Source organism: Vulpes lagopus, chromosome 7, assembly GCF_018345385.1.
Source record: "Vulpes lagopus strain Blue_001 chromosome 7, ASM1834538v1, whole genome shotgun sequence".
Classification (NCBI taxonomy): Eukaryota; Metazoa; Chordata; class Mammalia; order Carnivora; family Canidae; genus Vulpes; species Vulpes lagopus.
In genome coordinates this window covers 82535672-82557670 of record NC_054830.1, presented here as the reverse complement: position 1 = coordinate 82557670, position 21999 = coordinate 82535672, and the positions used below count along the sequence as shown (strand labels likewise).

Genomic DNA, 21999 nt, shown 5'->3' with positions numbered 1-21999 from the left:
AATCCAACATGGAGACTTTCCCTTCTCTGGTGTTTGTGTGTGTCTTTCCCAATCAGCTCCAAAAGCCCTCCCAAATCCTGCTTCTCTGACGGTTGGTGGTGGGGGGTTCTAAAAAGGATTAGGGTTCAAGTGAGTTAGCCTGTGCCTCACCTTTTTTTTTTTTTTTTTTTTTGGTGGGCAGCAAAGCAAAGTTTGTTGAGCAATACAAAGCTCCCAAACAGGGAGGAGACCCAAGAGGCTCACAAAATTAGAATCTCTATAGCAGCAGAAGAAAGTCAGAGAGACCTTTAGAGGTATGATATGGTTGGGAAGTCACACATGAAGAAGAACTGGGCACTAACAGCAGAAGTCCCTCTGAAAGACTGAGCGTTTTAGTGCAGGTTTCATCTTATGTTGGTAGGCAAGAGTTACATATATCCCCTCCTTTAAGGACAACTGGCTCCTATTAACAGAAGGGAAGGATAGGAAGAAAGAAGGAAGGAGGACAAATATAATATGGCATTCCCACAGGTGGGACAGAGAAACTGTCTCACCGGTCAAAGCTCATAGAAAAACCTGTAAACCTTTTATGACTGGGCCTGTACCTAAAAATGGGTGTATCACTCAGTCAAGCAAAGCCAACAATGCCAATCCGGAGAGGACTGAAACCTAGGTATGGCCAGGCATGCTGGCCTGGAGTAGTAAGGAGATTGGCACAGGTGTGAAGTCAAGCTCCTCAGGAAGAAGAAAGGGGGAAAAGGCTGCCCTCAGTCACCTCACACAACAAATCTAGGGCCCTTCTGGCAGATCTGAATGACAGGAACAAATGTCATAAGAAGCATCAGATAGCTCTGTAAGACTGTTACAACCTTTCTCTAGAGCCCTCATATAGACTAAGGAGAAAAGTAGTATATCCACTGAAAACAGAACCCTCATACACTGCCAGTGGGAATGTGAAATGATGCAGCCATCTTAGAAAACAGTCTGGGAGCTCCTTAGATGGATAATCAAAGACTTAGCATATGATCCAGTAATTCCACTCCTGGATCTATATCCAAGAGAAAGAAAATCTTATGTCCCACAAAAACCTTTCTACAACATTCATAACAGCATTATTCAAAATAGATAAAAAGTAGAAACAATCCAAATGTCTGTCAACTAATGAATGGATAAATAAAATGTGGTATATCCCTAAAATGCAATAGTATTCAACAATAAAAAAGAATGAAGTACTAATACATGCTATCACATGGATGAACCTTGAAAACATCATGTTAGGTTAAAGAAGTCAGTCACAAAGGACAACAGATTGTATCATTTCATTTATATGAAACCTCCAGAATACGCAAATCCATAGAGAGAGAAAGTAGATTAGTGGCTGCCCAAAGCCAGGAGGAATGAAGCGATTTAGTAGCTATGAAATACAGGGTTTATTTTTGGTGCAATGAAAACGTTCTAAAATTGATTACGGTGATGGCTGCACAACTCCTGAATACACCAAAAGCCACTGGATTATGTACTTTAAGTAGGTGAATTGTATGGTATATAATTATATCTCAATAAAATGATTATCAGAAAGAAAAAAAAGTTAAGAAAGAAGAGAAAAGCCAGCTCCAGACACAGAAGAGGACCGAGGGTCATATTTCTCCCTCTATCTCATATACTTATTCTGGTCATTTATTGGATGTCTACTTCATGCTTAGCATATAGGGATACAGAAAAGAAAAACACATAGGCTCTACTTTTGAGTAGTTCTGAGTTATAAATGGGGAATTGTAATGGGGTGACGTGGAGTGTAAAAACACTGATCAAATCCTGGGGGACTAGAGAGGCATGAGAAAAGTGTTCCTAGAAGAGAAAGCAGCATTTCTAATGGCTGGGGGGGGGGGGGGGGGGGGGGGGGGGACAATTCAAGGAGCTGTGAGAAATACAAATGGGGAAGCCAGAATAAGACATGAGGGTGAATGTGGACCCAATCATGCCAGGGACAGGGAGCCTGGAAACTCTACTAAAGTACTCAGGCTTTGTCCTTTATTTAAGCCATAGGGAGCCCTTGAAGATTATAAACAAAGATTGTTCTATGTGTCAAGGAGGGACTTGTGCCCCACCTCACAACTGAAGGCAGGGAGATCCAGTTGGAAGCTGTTGCATGAGTCATAGGAGATACATCAGAGATGGGCAGTAATGGCGGGCAGGTAGAGAATGCTTTCCTCCAAGGGCTAATGCAAGGGCTCCACTTTTCCATTTCATGCCTCACCTGCTCCCTGGGCATGTGCACTGTACACACAAGCAGCCTTCATGGGGCTTTTTTATTTTTTTTAAGATTTTATTTATTCATTAATGAGAAACATAGAGAGACACAGAGACACAGGCAGAGGGAGAAGCAGGCTCCATGCAGGAAGCCCGATGTGGAACTTGATCCCGGGTCTCCAGGATCATGCCCTGGGCTGAAGGCAGTGCTAAACCACTGAGCTACCTGGGCTGCCCCATGGGGCTTTTAGAAAAGGTACCAAAGTCTAGTCTAATCCCCAGGCAAGGGACACCTGGGTGGCTCAACAGTTGAGCATCTGCCTTTCTGTTCAGGGCATAATCCTGGGATCCCGGATTGAGTCCCACATCGGGCTCCTTGTGGGGAGCCTGCTTCTCCCTCTACTTATGTCTCTGCCTCTGTCTCTCTCTGACTCTCATGAATAAATAAATAAAATCTTTAAAAAAAAAAAATCCCCAGTTAGGCAAATCTTAACTGTCGTTAAGGCGAAAGTAGACTTCTCCTCGTAATAGCAAGACACATAACCAGCTACCAAAGACCATGGCCTCCCTTGACCAAGTTCTAACAGTATCTAAAGGATTGGTTAAACCACCCTGCCTTCCCTGGATGTTAGGCCCATGTGTATATATACAAGACACTTCTCCCTACCATGACAACTTAGGGACTGACCACATCTGACTCCTCCCCTCCTCCAAAAGTCACAGCAACAATGAGGTTGGAAACAGCAAGCCGAAGCCAAGACTCAATGAATCAGAATTTCTATGTGATGGGAGAGACAATTTTGCTCCCATAGACATACCCTGGCCCATCACAAAGCCACACACACACCCTTCTCAATACCCACAGTAACCCACAGGCTTTCAAGCCCACAGATCACAGGTCTACAGTCAGTGGAAATGTTTGCCCAAACTCCCCTTGCATGTTTTTCTGTGCCCAATCAGTCACCAAGAGAAAAAGCCTAGGCTGAGTGGGTGGCAGGAAAGCAGAGAAAACTCTGGCTGGGCACTCCTATGGCAGGACTGACCCACAGCTCTACGTGTGGATGCTGGGGTAGTAGACAGACTGGCTGGGAGGTGATCCCTGGAGAATTGCTGGGATTATACAAATGCTGAGTTTGTGGAAGGCTAATATCCAGTCACCCATGATTTCACAGCAGTTGGGCCTCGACTCTTAACCATAATAATATGGTAGCCTCGAGCTTGGAAAGGGCTCTCAACAAAACCTGGATCTGATATTTCAGCTCTTCACCCAGAGAGCTGAGGGGTTGGTGGCCCTGTTTGCCAAAGTAACTGGTAAGTGAGCAGATCCTTAACCCCAGCTGGATAGAACATAGGTCAGAAGCCCTAAGTTGCCTTCAGAGAGAAGTGAGCAAATAGAACAGTCCAGCAGGAATTCTAGGTGAGGTGAGCACAGAGAATAGAGTTTTTCAACCCTAGCTCCACAGGAGCCATAGTAGTATGTGCTTCTCTTTCCTTGGACCTGAGGCCCTAAGGCCCTGAGGCCCTGAGATCTGACTTTCTTCAGGAAAACATTTTAGAAAATAAAGTCTTCTCTTTCAAATAGGAATCTGACCACTTATATGAAGGACCATAAACATGTTTAAACTGCTTCTGCACCTCTAAGTCTGGGTTGTAAAATCTAGCCTGGGGAAACAATTCTAAATGTGGAAGAAGCAAGCACTGAATAAGCTTCCAAGTCAGAGATGTTCATTACGGTATTATCAACACCAGTGAGAAAATGGGAATCACCTACATGCTTTCTTTTTAAATTTTTTAAATTTATTATTAGTATTCTTTTTTTTTTTTTACCAAATGCCTTCTAGTAGAGGAATGGCTAAGTTCATTACAGTAAAGCCACATGCTTAACTAGTAGGAGAGTGTGGACGGTGGGGATTATGAAGGCTATGAGAGAACATGGGAAGATGCTGATGACACAGAATTGAAGAAAAACACAAGACACAAAAGGATATACACATACAGTATGAGCTCAATTGTGGCTTAATTTTAAGGCATTGTATCTCAGACCTCTGCACAACAGGCTGGCTTCCAGAGACCTCAGTATTTCCAAGTGAGCCCACAAAAACTATGACCTTGCCTGGAGACCCCAGGGCCCAGGCTCGGGTTTGATTTGGGGCGTGTGGACATTACCAGGGTGGCAGCAGTGGTGGCAGCGGCGGCAGCAGTCACAGCAGGAGTTAGGCCGGCACTCCTCTCTCTCTCTCTCTCTCTCTCTCTCTCTCTAGGAGGTGGAGGGCACAGAAGAGGAGGTAGGTGGAGAGTAAGAAGCAGATCACAAAGAGGAGCTCCTCCTTCAGCTTGCTTTGCTACAAACAGGATTAACAAGTAAAAGCAAAAGGCCCCCACTAGAAGGGAAAAAAAAAAGAAAAAGAAAAGAGACAAGGATGGATGCAAGGGAGTGAGGTAAGGAAAAGAGGCAATGTCAAGGCTGTGAAGAAAAGGGGGGCGCCCATTCTGACCCTCCTATTCCAGGGCAAAGGCAAATTCCGAAGAAGCTGTCACTCCCCTTTATGACATCACAGGTGAGCAGAGAAAACAACAACTTCCAAAAACCATGTCCAGGGAGGCGATTGGCAAGCTCTGGGTCCCTGTAAGTGCTCTGCCACATTCCCCAGGAGAGTGGACCAAGCCACCGAGGAGGAGTGGAGAAAACACACAGCAAAGGCAACAACCAGTCACTGGGACAGCACACAAACTCTGGTGGGACACACACACTCCTAGCCTTCCCACCATGCTTCTGGCCCCCAGATCCAGAAGAATCCAAGCACTCAAGGAAGGGGCTGCTGCAGGACGGGACTGGCTCTACCACTCCCGAGCCCCATTCCTGCACACATCAGTCTGCAGCTTCAGGGGTGAAGCTGGGTGCCAACAGCTTCAGGAGAAAATGAAAGGCAGGGATTAGGGGGTGAGGAGAAGGATGGTGGACAAAATCAAGACAGAAATCAAACTAGTGGGGGCCATAGGCCCAGGCAATTGTCCTCTTCCATAACAGGATGGACCCATGTGACTAATTCACTCTAATTCATCCTAGCTTCATGTAGGAAAAAATTCCAAAGTCAAAGACTCCTCAGGCAGGTCCCCGTCTACTGCACACCCGGGCTTTCAGACCAGGATTTACCTGTCAGCCTGACAACTGGGCAAGCCTCCCAGGGGGTTTTGAGGCTATTACTCCAAAGCTGCTACTCACCTCTCATGACCCACTGAGATTCAAAGTGGTGTTGCCAATGGATATGGAGCTTTTTCCCAGTGAGGGGAATGAGTGTGTTCAGGACTAAATGTAGCAAGCCAAGGCACTCCTTAGTCCTCAGGTGATCTCTGTCCAAATCCCAGCTCTGCCATCCAGCCATCATGGGGGCCCTGAGCAAGCTGCTTACCTTCATGAGCTTTCTCTCAGCAGGAACAAAGAGGGTACTCATGAGGGGCGGGGGGGCTGTTGGTAGGGTCAAAATTTGAAATGAGGCCATGAAAGGACCAAAGGACCATAAAGTTTTATGACCATCAATAACCACAGGGCTAAGGTAGATTCTCTGCATTTTTCCTGAAGAGCAAGGTCACCCTGAGGGAAATGTCCCAGGCAGCCTGCTCCCATGAGTGAGGAGGAGGAAGCTTTGGGGAGAGGCCCCAGGGAAGGGTTGTGCAGGTGGGTTCCCAAGGGTCACAACCTGACCTGGGAAAGGAGGCTTTATTTCCAAGAGGAACAGATCTCACCAGAGAACGAGGAGCAAGGGGTCCTAGGAATGGGTGCTCTGTAAATGGGCAAGGATCATAGGGATCAGCTTCTAGCTCCAAACCCTGACTAAGCACTGGACTGTACATGGAGCTGTCAGAGAGACAGAGGGTAGCAGACCTGAGGAGCCTTTGGTCTAGAGGCCACAGGCCAGGGAGGGAATGTACATACAGAATCAGCCCTCACCCCTCACCAGAAAGCACTGACTGGCCTGGGAACAGCAGAGAAGGAGAAGTGGGCTCTACTCCAAGGCTTCACAGAGCTAAGGTGGGGCAAGGGGATGGGGGCCTAGGGGCAGGGGTTCAATGGTGGCTAGAAAGAAATCAACTAGGGGAAGGAAGGACAGGCACATGGGGAAGAGGGGGCAGCATAAGCAAAGGCACAAGAAGGGAACACAGAGTGTGTCTCAGTGTAGATGGAGAGTCCGTTGTGGCTGTGGTGTCAAGTGTGGCCAAAGAAGGACTGACAAGGAAGTGACTAGAGGGAGGTCATGGGAGGACTTCAGGTCTTAAATGCCAAGCTTGGGGCTTTGGACCCTTTACAACCTTGGCTGTGGGCAGTGGGGACATCTGAAGGGCTTAAGGAGTAACATGGTCAGAAATAGGAAAATCTGGGACAGCTGGGTGAGACCAGAAGCACCAGAGGATAGACAAACAAAATTGGAGAGACCGTTCCTGGGCCCTGACTCAGGACAAAGGGCTGCACAGTTATTACCAACCCACCTGACTGGCTGGGCCTGCATTCCTCATCTGTCTGGTAATTTTTGTGCTCGTTAACCTCACAAATATCCTCTATTTCTTTTGTATGGCTTTTACTACCAGGTAGTAACCTGCCTTTCTTTCCCCCTAGGTGGTTTTACAGTTTCCTTTCCTGAGTATCAAGAATTACAATGCCCCTCCCTCATCTGCTATGGCATATCTTGATATCCACCTCTGCACTGAGGTCCCGGCGTTAGACTGTGGGACATCTGTGCCACAGAGCACCATCCTCAGCTCCAAGAGGGCGGACATGCCAGAGCTCTGATGTGAGGCTGGAGCACCGGTGGAAGGAGGAGTGGTGGAGACCTGAGTACGAACAGTAATCTCCGCTGGTAAAGCCTTCCCCACTCCCCTCCACCTCACTTACTGTGAGCTGCAAGTTTGTTGGGGTTTTTTGTTTTGTTTTGTTTTGTTTTTGTTTTTTGCAAGTTGTTATGGTAATTGGAGGGACCTAAACCAAAAGTGAGTGGTTAACAGCTAGATATGGAGACAGGCAGGAGCCACAAAAGCCCATGAAAGCTCACCCCTGTGTGCGGAGCTTGAGACACAATCCTACTCAGAAGAAGCTGTTAGGCTTGCCATGGTCACTAAGTCCCCTGAGATTCCGTTTCCTGTCATCATCCACCATCCTCTGACCCCACAGAAGCCATACAAATGGGAGGGAAGGTCCTGGGGCCGGTACTGAGAAATAGTGGAGCAGGAGGCAGGGGGAGCAGTCAAGAGCTCATCACGACAGCACTGGGCAGGGGAAATAGGCAGGGAGAAAGGAGGGGTGAGAAGGAACACAAATCATACCATGAACAGTAAATGTTTACTGAGGGTTCACCAGGTGCTTTACAGCTCTCATGTGTAAATACCAAAACCTCCCACTCCCACCAATAAGGAAACAGAGGTCTGAAGAATTCAAGCCTAGGATCACAGAGCCTGGGAAATGGCAGAGCTGGAGCCTGAAGCTCACTGCCAGCCCTTATACCCAGCTTGGAAAAAGACTTTGAAGAAGGGACCAAATGACCTAGAGAGTGGAGTTAGTGCTGATGCAGTGAGAGGGCACTAGGTAACAGGGGCTGGGCTTTGAGCTACAGCCCTCCTGTTACTTACGGGACTTCCTCCCGGTCACTTCTCCTCTCTGAGCCTTGTTTCCTCCTCTGCCTTGGGGGTCCAGGCAGATCCCAGCAAAGACTGAAGTGGGAAATGAGGGTTAGGGATGGGGACTCTACTTTAAGTAGAATAGCGCCATTGTATCCTTATATGATGGGGGATTACATAACATTTTAATGAGGCAGGAAGTTCCCATTCTCAAAAACCTGTTAGAACCCTTGGAATAGATGTCCCCGAGGCCCTCCTACTATAAGCATTCTTTCTCTCTCTCATCTTTAATGCGGCAGGCAGTGAATGAAGGGCCTAGGCCACTGCAGGGTGTCTGAGGCAGGGAGATGATGGGAGGCTTGACTGCTGCCTATTTACACAAAGGTCAAAGCCAGATGCTACCAACTCTCTTTCTTCCTCTTTTTTATATAACAAAAGAGAACAGAGGAAATTCCTAATTTGTAGGTGGGCCATGTTCCAAATATTTCTTCTTCTGCCTCTTTCAAGGATTAGGTTTCCTATCACCACCTTATTATTATGTGCTCTTTATGGATACATACAAATGATATTCTTTACTGGAAAGCTAGAACAAACTTCAAGTTTCTTCGTGATTCAGTTATCTGGAAGTCAGATCACATTTTCCCAAATAATCAGGATGAGGTGGAGCAGAATAAATAAGATTAGCTGGGGAAAAGAGAGATAAGGAGGAAAAGATTTTCCTAACGTGGAAAGTTAACCCTTAGAAAAGAAAGAAAAGATGGAGAAACAAAAAGACATGGAGGGAGGGTGGTGAGATGATGATACTAACAAGACTGGAGGCAAAAAATGTATCAATATGTTTGGAAAGCTAAAAATAAAATATTTCCAGTGTTAAGTTGCAAGTGGGAAGAGATGGGGCGAGAAGGGTCTCAGTATCCTAGGGAAGTTAGGTTGTAGCGGGGAGGTATTCGTTTAGGCCTGCTTTCCCCAAAGTGTCATTCATAGAACATTCATTGCTTGAGACGTTCTTGGAAAACAGATCTCCAGTCAGCCAAGTTCAGAAAACACCGTGTGCTGAGTAGCTCTGGAGGCTGTAATGTACGCCAGCACACTAAATGCTCTGCAGGAATGAAGCCTGCTTCCCGTTGTTCAATCCAGCATTTTTCAAATGCATTTGGCTTCAGAGCTCCTTTTCAGAAAGCACACTTTGGAAAAAGCCCTGTCTTATGCAGGGTCTAGCGTGAGCCAGCACAGTGGTGTCACTGTCCAAGCTGGCTTGTTTAGTCCCCCCCGCTTAGACTGGGGCAGGTAGGGGCATACAGCTAGTATAAAACATTCAGAAATCTGTTGTGTGACACCTGGGAAACAGTTATATATAGTACACCATAGGAATTTAAAATCGTGAGGTGGGATCCCTGGGTGGCGCAGCGGTTTGGTGCCTGCCTTTGGCCCAGGGCGCAATCCTGGAGACCCGGGATCGAATCCCACGTCGGGCTCCCGGTGCATGGAGCCTGCTTCTCCCTCTGCCTGTGTCTCTGCCTCTCTCTCTATCTCTCTGTGACTATCATAAATAAATAAAAATTAAAAAAAATAATAATAATAAAATAAAATCGTGAGGAATTTAAGATAGTGGCTAAATTTCACCGATCCAGTGTTTGTTCTGACTTTATACTTGAATGGGGAAGTCTCTCATTCCCCTAAAATATAACATATCTCTACATCACCATCCTTCCCTCCAGTCTTCCTTGACCTCAGTCACCTAAATTCAAAAACTCTACATCACTGCTAATTCCTTTACCCTCTTTACTCAAAGGTATATTTTAATCTAATTTATATGCTATCTAGCCCATAGTTATTTCCCCTGTGGTCAGACAGATTTGTGGGAAGCCATCAGATGCTCTGCGTAATAAGATCTGACAATACAGTGATCACTCATCTACTGGTATAACTGTCAAAGAGAGAAGGAGATATAGCTGGCATGGCTTGTTTTTAGTGATCCTTACTAGCTCCTAGTGATGGTGGCTTCCTCTTCTAGGCAAATCACCGCCACTGCTTTAGTAATGCTCCTGGATCTTGCCATGATCAACATGTGTTCATTGGCATCAAATGTTCCTTGATGACACGGGTTTTCTTAAACAAATAATTGAAGATGCTTGGATTGTATAGGGCATTTACCTATTCTCTCTTACATTGTAAAATATTCTTCCAAGATGATCTACAATTGTCTGGCTGCCTTGCCTGCAGATTTTCTCAGGACCTTGGTCTGTGCCTCACTTGGCCAGGGGACTCAACAGCCTCAAGGGGATTGCCTGCCACCTACTCCCCCACCTTGAACTTCAGTTTCCTTTTAACAGGGCTGTTCTGCTCTTCCCTCCCTGAAGATTCAGCTCCAGCACCTGGCCCTACCACCTCTGCTGCTTTCCTACCCCTATGCTCAACTATTATCTCCAGGAACATGCCAAGCTCCTTTCTGCATTAAAGTCCCTGTTCACTGGCTCCAGTTGGGATGCCCAGGTGTCCCTCTAGCCCTTAGGAACATAGTTTATATCCCGGTTCTTTAAGGTTACTCATTGCTCTCTCCTTCCTCTGAGCTTCCAAAGCATATGGCAGCCACCATCCAATCATGTGCTATTTGGGATTTTTAACAGATTATTCCCTGGAAGGGTCCTATTTGCCATTGTGGGGAAGGAAGCCTCAGGACAGATAGAACTGGGACCTTACTTCTTTAGAATCTCTTTGCAGCACTATGTCATGACAGTGCTCAGAAATGGCTGATGGACACACTGCTATTTCCATCTTTCCTCTGGTCCCAGGAAGGGCATACAAAGTCCTTCTAACTCTGATAGAAGCTGTCAACTACCAACCTCAAGCAGATCCACAGTTTATCTTGAAATGAAATGGACAGTGAGTGGGCCTTTTAGAATTGGGCATACTGTATTATCTCTTTGGATGAATTTCAATGAACTTTAGTAAGCAGACAGCATAAACGTGTTATTCCACCTAGCAGGTGATAGTCTATAAAAATATAAATTTAGATATTCAGAATTAACTCAAAACACCAGAGTTACACTCTTAGAAAAATAATGCTTCTCAACAAACTAGAATTCAGCAAAGTTATTTTTTAAAAACTGCATTTTAGATCAATCTGATTCTCCAGGACATGCTGATAAAGGCTGGCACGTCTTCAAAATTAGTTTTCTTAGCATAGCTAAGGTCAACATACATGAGTCAGACATGCAGTATATTTTCTCAGACCCAGCCCAGTGTACATGAAACTCAGTGGCCTACGAATCAGACTTTGCCAGCCATTTTGCTGGGAGCTGGTATTCAGGCCTGATCTAAGGGTGCCATCTCCTGCACATGTCCTAGGAGATACAATCAGACCAGATCATTTCGAAGCTGCCTAAAACTCTGACATTTAAATGGGTGTTTTGTTTTTCCTTTTTAAAGGAAAATACACAGACACCCAAAGACAGGAAATAGTCAGTGCTTTACTTTGGGAGACTAAGGATTGTCATTTTTCTCTCAGTTTTGCTGGAAGGGTACTTAACAGCAAAAAGAAAACAAAATACCCTGGCAATTACCCTTGCCTAATGAGCTAACAGCAACAAGCAAGTTGTATGGTATTTAGCTTATCTGCATCATTTAAGGAGGGTGATGGCGGTGGGGTTATAAAATGCCACGTATCTAGTATCATGTTCTTTCTCTCACCCCTCATTACTCCATTACTCACATATTTGTGTGCATGTATGTGCTCACATGTGTGCAAACACACACACATGCTCCCTCCCTCACTCCATCTTCCCAGACCTCACCTGGTTGATAACATAGATGCCGTAGTCTAACTGCTGACGCTGTAGGATTGGGTGCAAGTAATACAGCCAGTACTTGAGATGTTCCTGCCGGTTACGGAATGGAATAATGATGGCCACCTTGTGGGGAGAGATGCAGTTCTTGGGGGTATAGCGGCCGCCCACCTTCACCTCTGGATTCTGTTTCTCCACAAGCTTCAGGTCCACAGGCATGTTAAACTCGATCACCATAGGGCCGACTAGAGAGGTGGAAGGAAGGAGAAGTTAGCAGGCTACAGGGTTCACCCAGGCCACAGCCTCGGGAGACATATCCTCTGGGAGGCAGTGTGGCTGTGGAAAAGGCACTCATGTCCAGCACTAGCATGATCAACCATCCCAAGAAACCCCTCAGTACCAGGCAAAGCTGGACAGCTGGCCACCCTATGAAGCACTCATCTGCCCAGGACCCACGCCCTGAGATTCTATGTTTCTCAGCTCTAAATGGAAATAGAGTGATTGCTGCTCAGACTTCCTGAAAGGTTGTTGTAAGGATCAGAGAAAATGGATGAGAAAGCACTTTCTCAGAAATCCCGAGGTTGAGACCTAACTTTGCCACCTCCCAGCTCAGCTGTGTGGCCTTACACAAATGACTTCCATCGACTCTCTGAAATTAGCCTAGTTGGAGAAAGGGGAGAGAGAGAGAGAGAGAGAGAGAGAGAGAGAGAGAGAGAGTGTGTGTGTGTGTGTGTGTGTGTTGGGGAGGACAGTGTTATGGGAATCAGCCTCAAATCGGAAGGTAGCAAGAAGTGGCATGAATAACCTATGTCTCAGGAAGGCACTTGATGCACTGATTTAAAAAACAAAAACAAAAAACAAAAAAAACTTCAAGGATAGGTACCGAAGGAACTGAGATCCCTGAGCAGACTGAGGGGAAAAAAAAGAGGAGAAACAGCTAAAAAGAACACTGAAAAAGAATGCTGAGTAAATATAGGAGGCAGAGTAACAAAAGGGATGAAGAAAGGAGGAAAAATCAAAGAGGTCCCCTACCCCAAGCTTCTGGCCTGGAAAAATATGGCTCCAGATGAGAGAAATATGTTAATAAGACAGCTCTTGACTTAGAAGAAAAATCAATGAGACATGGATGGTGGATTGTGAGGCAGTGACAGGTTAGGAGTAGAAGGAGAGGCCAATGTTAAGATCCAGATACAGACATGGAAGTCCCTGTTTCCTAAGGTGGAACTAGGAGAGGACTGCACCACTCCACTGGGGAACGCCCCTCATGTGGTATGCAAGGTGAGGACAGGGAAAAGATGGCCTGGGGTTGCAGAGGGAATTGGGGACAGAGCCAATACTCAAACCCAGAACTCCAGTATTCCCTGTGGGCCAGACTTTTTCAAAGTAGGTTGCAGGAAACAATAATTCCAGTAATACGCTCAATGGAAGAACATGTCCCCTGGTCAAATAAGCATACTTAATCTTGCTTCTGAAAAGTATGAGGCACACCAAAGGCTCTGAGAAGTTGTGCAGTCAAGAAACTCCCTTCACTTTATATAACCCACCATTTCCCAAACTTATTTGCCCACCAAATCATTCTACCATGGAACATATTTTGAGAATTGTTACTCTAGTGTAACCAGCTTCACCTGTGAAGCCAACTGGCCACAAAGACAAAGGAAACCACAGAATAGAAGTGAGACTGCTGACCACAGATTGCAAGCAAATCCACCTGAAACATGCTGGTGAGACCCACCCAAGGCCAGGCATGCATCACTCCATTGCCCTATTTGTTCATCAAGAATGTGGTGCTCCAAACACCCCGTGTCTGCCACAGATCACTCGCCCTCCTGAAACAAGCCCCAGAGAAGTAAGCTATGACTCTTGTTCCTCCTGCTTCTCAGCAGGTGCAGACTCCCCATTTCCTCCTCCTCAGCATCCCCTTCTACTTCTCACACCTTCCCTTCCTCCAGTGCTGATGCTGATCATAATCATTGGGCCCATTCCCATCCATTTATTTTCTTCTGAGACACAGATCTAATCAGACCATTTTCCTACAAAAACAAAACAAAACAAAACAAAAAAACACCTGTGATGGTCAAAGGCTATATAGTTTTTGACAAGTAAGGCCAAACCTCTGAGCGCGGCAACAAGGCCCTTTAGTCAGCTCTACCTCCCTCCCCATTCCAATAAACCATGCCTGTGTCCACACTTTTCTCTTTGCCAAAAATGCCCTTCCTTCTTTCCTTTAGCAACAGACTTCTGCATGAAAGGACAGACCGGAATCTTAAAATTAATAAAGCCCCAATCTGGCTTCATCCTTTTGCTCTCTTCATTACCAGAGCTCAGACAGCAGATGCCCTGGCGCAGGGACACAGGGGCCTCTCAGATCAGTCCTTCACACAACTGACCCAGTTCCAGCTTCCTGGGGTGCCCTCGAGTGAGTAGGTACTACGCTCCAGGACTAAGTAAGGGGTCACCTGAACCAGTTTTCCTCAAACCATCATCAGTATCATGTGAGGTAATTCGTAAAAATATGGAATCTCAGGCCACTCCCCTGGGGGATGACTTGGCTGATTTACGGAAGGACCTAGGTAAATCCCAAGGAACCGGGGTGCTAGGGCAACAGGGAGCTGGACCTCTCATCTTCACAAGCTTTGTGGCTTTCATGGAGGTAGCCCTTCCCCACAAAGGCCACTAGGCCTGGGCTGCTTCGCCCCGGCAAAGCTTCTGGGAGGCCCTGCAGCACAGTGCACTTGTGAACTGAAAAGAAGAGGCCCTGCAGCACAGTGCACTTGTGAACTGAAAAGAACATGAAAAGAAGATTACTGGGCTCTCCTCACTTCAGAGGGCCCCACAACATCTGCAACACCACCCCCCCACACACACACATACAGCCCCACCCTACCTACTGAAGATGCTGCTAAACATAACTCCATTTTCGGGAACCTAAGAGGCATCTGGACTGTCACCCTACCACACACTTTCTAAAACCAACTCAGAAGACAGGAATTCACAAATGGTCTCCCCAACCTCCCTAGAGCAGACATCTGTGGGTTGGAAAGCATCTTGGTTTTGGCCACTTGAGGATTCCTAAAAGGTAGTCCTAAGGTAGTTTCCTTGACAGGAGAAAGGCTGCCTGGGCCCTGATTCAGCTCTACCAGTGACCTGCTGGATAATCTTTAGGCAAGTACTACCCATTCTCAGGATACCAGTTTCCCATCTGTAGATTGCAGGGATTGGAACCCAACCAGCACCAAAAGAACTTTTATTCAACACTCCTACACACACACACACACACACACACACACACACACACACACACCCGACTAATGCATCGCCACCACCTTCACCACCTGTAGTCAAACCTGGCACCGCTCCAGGGTTTCCTTGGCAACTGACACCACTGTCCACCAGACTCTGGGAGCTGATAACCTAGATGATCCATCTTCTATTCCCTCTCCCCTTCCCCAAACCCAGCACACTCACTCACTCACATACACAGGAGGCGTCAACAGCATGTGACAATCCATGGGAGCCTACTCAAGTGCCAAACCAGACTCTTTTTTGAAGTGTTTAATGCCAACTTTTCCTATGGTATGTCAAAGTCACTTCCAATTTGTTTTAATCAGCACTTTCTGGACACCTTTTGTGTGCCAGATTGTGTGCCCAGCGGGGGAGGCGGGTGATGGGAGAGTCAAGACCCATCCTCACTTCAAGAAGCTCCCTGTTGACCTAAATGAAAACTACCCTGGTTCAAAGCTGTCTAAGGGACTTCCAATGGCTTCATGCAGAGCTTTATTACTGAACAGCCTCTTCTCACTCTCCAGCTCCTCTCTGGGCACTTCTCACAACACCCATCGTGTCTGCAACACATCCAGAGCACCCTGATCCCCAATCCTGCTATCTGTAGCAATTCTTTCCCCACCTGCTTTCTCTGAAGCCTCCATAGCCCTAAGGGCCCCGTGTCTCATTCCTGAGATTGGTCAACAGCGGCTGCAGACCTGGAGCCAAATGCCTCCTGGGTCCAGTGCCAGTCAGGAGACCTCCCTGAGTGCCCTGCACACCCCCTGCCATGCTGCAAGGGCAGTCTTCCACGGCATGCCTGGCTCTGTCCCAGTGAGAAAATCCAGAGTTCAGACTCCAGGAGGACAGTGACCAGCTATGCCCAGAACCACAACGAGCCGCTATCAGAGCTCAGAGCCACTGCCAGGGGCCTCAGAGAGGGGCGAGGGGAGGAAGCAGAGGGCTGAGGGCTTCATGACAGTCCTCATGCTGAGCCAAGGCTCCCTTGCTGTGCAGCGCATGGTGTGTGCTACCACAGCCCCTAGGCCCTGCTGGGCTGGCTTGTGTGTTTTCTTGGCTCTGGGAGCTGGAAGCAGGGTTACGTAAGCAGCTGAGCAGATGTGAGCCTGTCCTCGGCTCCCCCGGCTAAAGCCCCGCCACGTGGGCCTCTCGGCTGGGAGTCCAGGTCACGGCCTTGCGTGTAAGGCGCTCAATAACTTCAATGTGTGAGCTCAACTCAGACAAATTCCACTGCTCCCTTGCCCGGCACGGCAAACCCAAACACACGCGTGCCCCTCCATCAAAGCCCTGCTAATCTAGAGCCAACCCAGCACGGATTCCCTGTCTCACTTTCACGCTGGCTGAGCCACTAGTTCATTTCTCTATCCTCAGCAAAACAGCCTTGAACATCTAGTCACCACTTCCCAGCTGACTGGCCAGTGGCTCAGGATACAATCTTTGACGTGATGCTAGGTCATGACAATATTCACCAGCCTGCCACAAATGGTAAATGTAAAGACAATGTGTTCTTCATAAAGCTAAATGTAATCAGTGGGAATGCCCTTGCTTCCTGTCAGGTGCTTCTGGCTCTTTAAATGTTAAAATGTCCTTTTATGAAATCATGGTGGATTATTAAACTAAATCGATTTATTTTAATTTTTTAAAAATCCATGCTCAACAGCCCAGGATCAAGGTTCCTAAGTTTCTTTTGAAACTTTCCTGGGGGGGATCCCTGGGTGGCTCAGCGGTTTAGCACCTGCCTTCTGCCCAGGGCGTGATCCTGGAGACCCGGGATCGAGTCCCACATCGGGTTCCCAGCATGGGGCCTGCTTCTCCCTCTGCCTGTGTCTCTGCCTCTCTCTCTCTGTGTGTGTCTCTCATAAATGAATAAATAAAATAAATAAATAAAAATCTTTAAAAAAAAAAAAAAAAAGAAACTTTCCTGGGTAATGAAATTCAAATATTTAGAAACTGTGAGACCAGGCAGTGCCCAAAGTTCTGCAGCTCTCAAGTTGGGATACTGGCATGTCTTCCTCGGAGAGGCCTCAGCCCTGACAGCATGACATAGTGCCTCTTCAAACCATCTCCCCGTCAACGACAGTGCTGTTCACAGGATCATGTGGGTAGGCTGTATTTCTCTGTACCGATCTTCTGAAGGTCAGATAACACACTGGAAACTGGGTCCTACCAAATCCCCAGGCTTGGGGTAACAGCTGTCTACAGAGGTCTCATGAACTCCTGGGCCTCCCTATGGCTCCTCAGACTAGAAATTAAAAGCACCATCCTCTGCACAAGGCCAGGCTGGCGCCAGGCATACAGAGCTCTTTGCTCTCAGACGGGAGGGAGACCAGCAAACTGGTGAGGATGACAGTGGTGAGAACAACTGAAATGGCACAGAGGAAAGAGTATCTGGTATACCAGGGAAGAGAGTCTAAGAAAGCTTTGCACAGAATCATCTCCTCTCAGAGAAGACTCATCATGCAAAAGTTGTGCCCACTTGGTTGTTATGGACACAGAGTATGCCGACAAATCTTACCTGAGTGGACAGCATACAGCTCTTCTCCCTGCTTACCTGCTGCTGATACAAGCAGCCAAGAGACTTTCAATACACTTCAAGGAAATGTGGCAACAGAGAGCCACCAGAAGAGATTTCTCAAGTCCCATGGTAACCATTACTCATTTAATTTTAAAATCTAGCTCACAAAGGCTTCAAAAGTACTGGAAATGATTTATTTCATGGTGTTTTTTTTTTTCTTTATACCTTTGGTCTATCTTTAAAATTAAATAATAAATATTTCAAAATATAACCCAAGGACAGGAAGTGTGACACCCCTCCTTCATCCCCTCCCCAAAAACCAAGTATCTTCCAAAATAAAGATTTCAGGGGATCCCTGGGTGGCTCAGTGGTTTAGCGCCTGCCTTCTGCCCAGGGCATGATCCTGGAGTCCAGGGATCGAGTCCCGCGTCGGGCTCCCTGCATGGAGCCTGTTTCTCCCTCTGCCTGTGTCTCTGCCTCTCTCTCTCTCTCTCTCTCTCTCTCTCTCTCTCTGTGTGTGTGTGTGTGTGTCTGTGTGTGTGTCTTTCATGAATAAATAAAAAAATCTTTAAAAGAAATAAAAAATAGAAAAATAAAGATTTTAAAACATACAACTCAGTGACCAGAAAAGAGGAATAATTTAGTACTAATGCTGACTTGATTATGTCTCCAGCATACCATACACTCAATACAATTTCAACACCCACTGCTCTTTCTGCCAACTCACCATCCAAGCCACCATTAGACCCCAGAGACGGAAACGCTTTCTCAGCAGGAAGCAGAACACATTTGTGGTCTCAGAACCCTGCACTTGGGGGTACAGAAAAAAAACAAAAGTATTGCTCAAAGAATAAAGGAGCCTGCCCGAGGAGGTTTGCAGAGCAGAGCCCAGGTGGGCCAAGAGGAAGCTGGACTAATCAAGAACAGGGGCATCCATTTGATACTCCTCTATCTGTGCTTAGAAGTGGTCCTCCCATGTCCCTGAACTGTCACACTTTGTAGGTCTGCCAAAATATCACCTGAAAGTGACGTGGCCATCAACGAACCATCCACATCAGTGAAACTGCCCTTTCTTTGCACTCTGCTCTCTTCCCTCATTAAATTCCTACCCAATCTTCAAACAAAGACCAAGTACTTTTTTTTTAAGTTAATGTTTAAAGTTATTTTTATTATTATTATTATTATTATTATTATTATTTTTAGTAATCTCTACACCCAGTGTGACAACCCCGAAGATTAACAATTGTGTGATCTTCCAGCTGAGTCACCCAGGCACCCCGAGGTCAAGTACTCTTACTTGCAATTGTACTGGCTTTCAAAATGCTGGTGAGGTTTCCTTCTATTGCAGAGGTTCAAACTGTGGAGTGCAAGAGGAATCATTTGGGAAAGTACATAAAACTGCAGATTCCTGGATCCTACTCCTCAGAGCTCACGATTTGGTAAGTCTGGGACTGGGGACCAGGACTCTGCCATTTTAACAAGCACTTTAGATAACTTTAATGCAGGTCCTTGGACCTATACTTTTTAAGAAACGGTGGTTTTACAGGCTGACTCATTAACCACCACCACCCTCCCACCCCCACAAAGCTCTTTAAGAGTAGGTACCAAGAGGGATGCCTGGGGGGCTCAGTTGGTTGGATGTCTGACTCCTGATTTCAGCTCAGGTCATGATTTCAGGGTTGTGAGATCACCCTGAGTTGGGCTCTGAAGAGCTGGGCACGGAGCCTGCTTGGGATTCTCCCTCTGCCTCTGCCCAACATCCACACCCCCACCTGAGTACATATGTGCCCTGTGTCTCACACTATCTCTAAAAAATAAAAAATAAAAATAAATAAATTTATTTTTAGGTTAAAAAAAAGAGTAGGTACCAAGAAAAACAATCTATACTCAGGAACTACCATATATTTCTGCTCTCTGACAATACTTATCATATAACAGAACATGTTTTACTTTTGGCTTTTGCAAAGGGACAGATGTAATAATTATGTTGGGCCAGAAGGTGTGAATATCTACATTTTAACTCTTCCCCAGGCTTTATCTTTGTAAGTCACATTTTCTCTTCTTTTGATTTTATTTATATCTGTCCTTTTTACAGTATGTACCCTTATAAGCTATGCCAAAAACCCTTGTGAAAGAAGTAAGGGAACAATTCAAAGTTCAAGCCAAATGTCATCCCCTCTTCCAAGTTTTCCCCTTGGACCAGTCAGTCTCCACTCTACCTGCCCACAACACCCTTTAACACCAACATTACAAACTTTATAAGCCTACAGTGGAGTCCTGTGGGGTTAGGGCGCCAGTCTATCTACCCGCTCCCTTCATTAGACCCTCCTCTCCTTGAGGGCAAGGGTTGTGTCCCATTCTTCTCTGTACTTGGGACAGTTTCTGGTGGAGTAGGAGTCACAAATGTATGTTGACCCACACAGCACTTGTTCAACTATGAGTCCAAAGAAGCAGAACTAACAGGGCAGGGAATCATCTGGCTTTTGATGTTCGAGAATCTAGATTGTGGTCCTAATTGTGCATCTATGACCAAGGCAACCACACCCCCAAACACTCGCTTTCCTGGGCTCTAAATATGCCTTTTTGTGTCCAGCTATAGCAACTGATTCATGATCTAGAGGCACAGCCCTCACCTTCAATTTTTTTTTTTTCCTCACCTTCAATTTTAAAATGAGTTTCCTCCAGGTTCTAGGCCTATAATTTCAGACTTTGTGGCAGTGGACAGCCTAACCTAATGAAAACATTGCATTTCCTCATCTAAACCTCACACAGCCACATGAAAACAGGCTCTTCACCAAATACCATTTATTCCTTGAGAGAATAACCCCAAAACTCAGTCTGACGTGGGTCATGAGATCACCAGAAAAGCCTTGAGTGGTCACTCAGTCCAGGATTCTGTCACCAGAAGTATCAAGACCTAACCCTAAGGAAACAAGCCCGAGTCCGATTCCACCACCCTGAAGGGTCAGGATCTACCTCACACCAGAACCCCAGAGAGTCCTGGCAGATCAGAGCTACAGAGACCTTAAGAATTAAGTTTCAGGGCACCTGGCTGGCTCAGTTGGTATAGCATACAAGTCCTGATTTCAGAGCCATGAGTTAATGCCCCACATAGAGCTTTAAAAAAATAAACGAGAGGAAAAAATGAATAATAAGGTAGAAAAAAAATTTGTTTAAGGATTACATTTCAACCCCAAGGCTGTGCATGAGGTAAAATGAAGGACAGAGGGATTGGCACTTTCTCAAGGATACTCCGGAATGGCAAAAAAAAAAAAAAAAAAAAAAAAAAAAAAAAGCCATCCTTAAGAGACTGTCAAAAATTTCAGGGAAAGACCCTAGTTTGGAAGGTAAATATCCATAAAAGGCAATCTATAGGACAAAACAGCATCTAGGAAGATCTTTCTAAGCATAAATCAGAGCATGCCATTTTATTCAGAACAAAAATCCAAATGTGTAGAAGCCCTATCTAATTGGTTCCTGTCTTTCTTCCCCACCCACATCTATCATTCTCTACCATGTTCTCTACCTGCTTTAGCCACACTAATCTAATTGCTATTTTCTGAATTTGCCAGGGTTTAGAAAGGAGATTAAGTGTAAATGGGTTAAGGGGTCTTATTGGGTGATGGAAATTTCTAAAACTAAATTATGGTGACGGATTCATAGCTCTGTCAAGTTAGTAAATATAACTGAATTACACACTTAAAATAGGTGGATTTTATGTATGATAATGCAAATGATACCTCAACTGGTTATTTTAAAAAAGTCACCATCACTTAGGTATCAGGGTATAACCTGATAGGGGGTAATTTTAACATCAGGGGTCCATCCAGGATTTTACCTTGCATAAAGGGAAGGCTTGTCCTTACCAAATAATAAAAGTGCTTTTTATTAAAAAAAAAAAAATTCATCCTTATCTTGCCCTCATTAATCCTTTAGGCTTCTGATGTTCATGAATGTGCCTAGGCAGCAGACAGCAAATCGCAAGACACACATGTCCCTCCACTCGCTCTCTATGCTACGCCCACCGAGACTGCTTCAGAATCCCTCTTAATCTAGGGTTCCAGGGAGCCACCAACTGATCCAAGGTGGCATAAAAGTGAATCTTATTTGACCTGACTGATCTAAACCCTTCTCAAGCACATTTCTATATCATACATGGTCATGGCTCCAGAACTTAGTGGGGTAGGAGAAGCAAGGACACCTTGGGAAGGCCCTGGAACTGGGGGGTATAACAGTACACTTCTGTCCTGGGGTGACCCAAGAGAAAGTTTCCATCCATGGTGAAACCACAGAGATACTGAGGTCAAGAAACTGTGCTGGGGACCACAGGCTTTTAAAGCCCAGTCAGTAAACAGGCTTCCCAGTGTTGACCTCCAGGGAAAATCTGTCCTAGGAGGATTTTCTGCTTTGTTTGGTCCTGGCCCAAAGGCAGATTTCCTCCTCACTCAGCTCTTCTCCCTTTGGCTTCTCTCCCTCCCTCCTCTGGAATTTGTGGAAATTCTGGAAACTGTTCCTGCCCACAATTACCACTACCAGGAAAGGCTTGGGAAGCCAATTTGCCTGGAAATTCTGTTAGCT

At 46.0% G+C, this 21999-nt stretch overlaps 1 protein-coding gene across 1 annotated transcript in view; it reads right to left on the bottom strand.

Annotated features, from left to right (window-relative positions):
- B4GALT1 (beta-1,4-galactosyltransferase 1) overlaps positions 1-21999 on the bottom strand; it is a 52432-nt gene that overhangs the window by 11472 nt on the left and 18961 nt on the right. Inside the window, exon 2 of the mRNA XM_041762164.1 lies at positions 11631-11866. Coding sequence (XP_041618098.1) covers positions 11631-11866 — 236 coding nt within the window. The remainder of the gene's footprint in view (positions 1-11630; positions 11867-21999) is intronic.